The following is a 4,073-nucleotide window of genomic DNA, read 5'->3' on the forward strand; positions in this document are numbered from 1 at the left end:
CTGTATAACCTCTCTTCCCTGGGTAGGTACCATCCCCTTCTTCCTGCCTCTCCCACTAAACTGTGAGCACTGACTTTATATTTCGAAGGGTGTGCAGGACTTTTGTTCCACCATCACAATCCCTGGGCCGGTGGCTTCACTTAGGGCTCGTCTCGGGTACCCACGGCAACGCAGGGCCTGGCAACACACTTCAGAGAATTTTCTTGAGGGGAAATTCAAAACCCTGCTTGCATGAACACATCAATCGAAGGGCGGCAAACGCCCCTGTGAGGAGCAACGCCCCCGCGGGCACTCGGGGCAAGTGCAGGTCCCATGCCCTGGGGCGGCAGACAAAGACCGGTCCGAGGCGCCCGCCGGAGCACGGGTGCGCGGTGACACCAGCCGGGGAGGAGCCAGCCACGGGCTGCCCCGGGGCGGGGGGGGGCAGCGGGGGGGACTTATAAGAGTCGCGTCCCGCCACAGGAGCCGGGGCGTGTGTTTGGTCCAGCTGCGAGAGCAGCCGCTCGGAGAGGCGCAGCGGCAACAACAACAACCCGAGAGCCCAGAACCGTTAGATGGCTCAGAGCATGGACAACGGCCTCGACAGCCTGGATGTAAGTGCCGGGAGCCGAGCCGGCGGGCGGGACCGCGGCTGCTGGCTGCTCGACGCCGCTGCTCCGCGGGAGCGGCAGCCTCCGCGCCCCGCCGCTCCCGCACATGTGCACGCTGTTTGCAAACAAAGGTGCCCTCGGCAGGGACCGCGGGCGTCGGCGGGCGGGGATCGCCCCGCGGCGCGAGGGGAGCGGGTGACGGGAGTCGCGGAGCCGGACGCCGCCTCTCGCCTTCCAGCCCTCGTAAAGGCGGGGGTCCGTGGTGTGCGAACGGTCAGGGCTCGGCCCAGAACTCGTGCCTCTGCTGCAGCGCTTCTGACCTTGCTACGACTGCAACCGCTGCTGGACCCCTGCTTCTTTGCTCGGGCTTCGCTGCTTGGCCGTCAGCTGAAATGACATGCGGCGTCTCTGTGCGCTGAAACACTCCGGTAGAAGGGTTAGAGACACGGGAACGATAAGGGAGGGGGGAAACCAGCGATGAAGTTTGGAGTCATCTTGACTCCAGGGAATGGCATCCCTCTGCCCGGTGCCCGTCCTGAACGCGGGCACTGTGGGGCCGCGAGCGGCGTCCCCTCGGGACGAAACAGCCATCTCCCCATCTTCTGAGGGCAGCTGTTCTGCCACGGGGCTTTCAGAGTAGTTGGGAGCAAACCGGAGATCTCGGGCAAGTCTCAGCTTTAATCCACAGTGATGCCCGAGCGGAGCTGTTGCCCCGCGTGTGCGGATCCTCGGGCTGCATCCCGCACGGAGGTCAGGAGTTTTTGGCACGCGTGGAAACTACAGTCTGAAAACCAGAGGAACTGTACATAGCCAGGTGGCACTCGCCCGCCTGCATTGCTTTTTAGCGCGGTAGCCAAAACCGTTGGTGGTTTCCTGATGTGCTTTCATGCCTTCACCAGAATTTCGCTTCCTTTTTCCACTGCCGTACTTAGTTAAGCCCGCTCTGCCCCTGCCCTGCACCGCTAAGGGCGGGCAACGCTCCCATCGGGATGGCCCTCCATGGGGTTTTGAGCTCCCCTGCCTAGGGTCACCTCTTTTCTTTATGGGCTTTGGGGACTTTTTTTCCCTGGCTCTGTGTGAGAAGCTGTCAATTGCTTCTCAGCAGGGAATTCTTTATTACATCAGCCAAGGGTACCTTCTCCGTTTTTTCTTGATCCCATCGCCTTAATGAGAAGGGGCTTTGGAGCAGCAGCATTTATTTCTCACTGATGTTTTTTATAGCTCTCTCTTGTAAGAGTTAAAACGTCCTGGGTAATATTCTGTGCAGACTAACCTCTTGCATCTGGCACTTCTGGGCTTTTCCATTTGTAGTATGTGTCTGATTAGAGTACTGAACTGTCCAGAAACAACAATATTTCTGGGAATAGCCATTACTTCTCTTTTACATGTCATCTCCTGCCCTTAGTTACAAGATCTTGCTCCTTAGAGAAAGACAAAGGAAGTTTTTTAACTTATTATTTGCTGTATATTTTAAATATATGTGTGTGTGTATATATATAAACCATGTTTTTCCATCTGGTTTTCAAAAAGTTTGCCTAATCATGATGATGGAGACTTCTCAGGCAACTCTAAACATACTGTCATAGTATGCTTTTGCAAATGAACTAACATCTAATATTTTATTTTCTTGTATTTTAGCTGTCCTCTGGGTTAATAATTGAATTTTCTGATAATGGCACGGATGAGGTTGGTTCAGGTGACTATGGAGACTATGGAGAGCCATGCTTTCAGCATGAAAATGCCGATTTCAACCGGATCTTCTTGCCAACAATCTATTCCATCATCTTCCTAACGGGAATAATCGGCAATGGATTGGTTATTGTTGTTATGGGCTACCAGAAGAAACAAAGAAGCATGACTGATAAATACAGGCTGCACCTCTCTGTGGCTGACCTCCTTTTCGTCATCACCTTGCCATTCTGGTCTGTGGATGCAGCCATTAGCTGGTACTTTGGGAATGTTCTGTGTAAGGCAGTTCATGTCATTTACACAGTCAATCTCTATAGCAGTGTCTTGATTTTGGCTTTTATAAGTTTAGATCGTTACCTGGCAATAGTCCATGCTACCAACAGCCAACGACCACGAAAGCTGTTGGCTGAGAGGGTGGTGTATGTGGGTGTTTGGCTACCAGCTGTGCTTTTGACAGTGCCTGATATAATTTTTGCCAGTACTAGTGAAGTAGAAGGAAAATACCTGTGTGATCGCATGTACCCTCATGAAAACTGGCTGATTTCTTTCAGATTTCAGCATATCTTGGTAGGACTTGTCTTGCCTGGTCTAATAATCCTGACTTGCTACTGTATTATAATATCTAAGCTGTCACATTCGAAAGGCCACCAGAAGCGCAAAGCCTTGAAGACAACTGTTATCCTCATCCTTGCCTTCTTTGCCTGCTGGCTGCCATATTATATTGGCATCAGCATTGACACATTCATCTTGCTAGGAGTCATCAGACACCGTTGCAGCTTGGAGACAATAGTGCATAAATGGATCTCTATTACCGAAGCTCTGGCATTCTTCCACTGTTGCCTGAATCCAATTCTGTATGCCTTCCTGGGTGCCAAGTTCAAAACATCAGCACAAAATGCCTTAACATCAGTTAGCAGAGGATCAAGCCTCAAGATTCTTTCAAAAAGCAAACGTGGGGGACATTCTTCTGTTTCTACAGAGTCTGAGTCTTCAAGCTTCCATTCCAGCTAACGCTGCTCCTTGCCATCAAAATAGACACTTTAAAGTTGCGCAAGACTTCAGAAAAATAAGACTGACCATAATGTACAGATTTATTTACAGTTGGGATTTTATTTTGTTTCTTTTAGTCTCTGTGAAGTTTAATTGACTTATTTATATATAAAAAAACCTTTCATATTGATGACAAACTGTCTAGGCAGGTCCTGCGGACAAGTGGTTAGTTCATGAAAGTTTTAGTGCTGGTTTGTATGTATAGATACGTGAACTAAACACTTCTGGATTGTAGCAAAGTGAGTGTTAAAAGCTTAGAAAATATTTCTCTGTTGTTTATATGTAAATGTTTTCAGTGTTGCTGTTAAATTCTTAAAAAGTTGGCTGGATATTTTTACCTTACTACAAGATGTTTGGTTTACAATAGCTTAACTCTGCTGTAGAAATGGCACTTATAACCAAAGCCTTTTCTGTTATATGCTAGGGGTTTTTTCCCCCCATTCTCAGTAATTGATGGTTTGCAAAACTTTCTGTTCAAGGTAAATAAAAGTATATGACAAAAAATTCTTGAGTGGTATTTGTATTTCTGGTTAAATGTTCTCAATGCTTTTATTTACAATTCTCAATGCACAAGAATTTCTTTGAAAATTGATGGTTTTTGCATGAAAACCAGGAAAATTAGTTTCAGGACATACGGATTATTCAGTTGACACCTGTGAGTTCTAAGTAATTTGTTTTTTCACCAGAATACATTTGATCTAATTAACATTATCTTTAGAATGACTTAAACTACCATTTTAAACA

The 4,073-nt window shown here is 48.1% G+C and overlaps 1 protein-coding gene across 1 annotated transcript; it reads left to right on the forward strand.

The window, feature by feature from the left end:
* Nucleotides 1-434: 434 nt before the first annotated feature.
* Nucleotides 435-3,840, forward strand: CXCR4 (C-X-C motif chemokine receptor 4). Its single transcript, XM_062606185.1, has 2 exons — nucleotides 435-593; nucleotides 2,229-3,840. The coding sequence occupies exons 1-2, from the start codon at nucleotides 555-557 to the stop codon at nucleotides 3,288-3,290; spliced, it is 1,101 nt and encodes a 366-aa protein (XP_062462169.1). The 5' UTR covers nucleotides 435-554; the 3' UTR covers nucleotides 3,291-3,840.
* The last annotated feature ends 233 nt before the right edge of the window (nucleotides 3,841-4,073 follow it).

Source organism: Pezoporus occidentalis, unplaced genomic scaffold, assembly GCF_034315485.1.
Source record: "Pezoporus occidentalis ecotype Australia unplaced genomic scaffold, CSIRO_AGI_Poc_V1 ctg12, whole genome shotgun sequence".
NCBI lineage: Eukaryota > Metazoa > Chordata > Aves > Psittaciformes > Psittacidae > Pezoporus > Pezoporus occidentalis.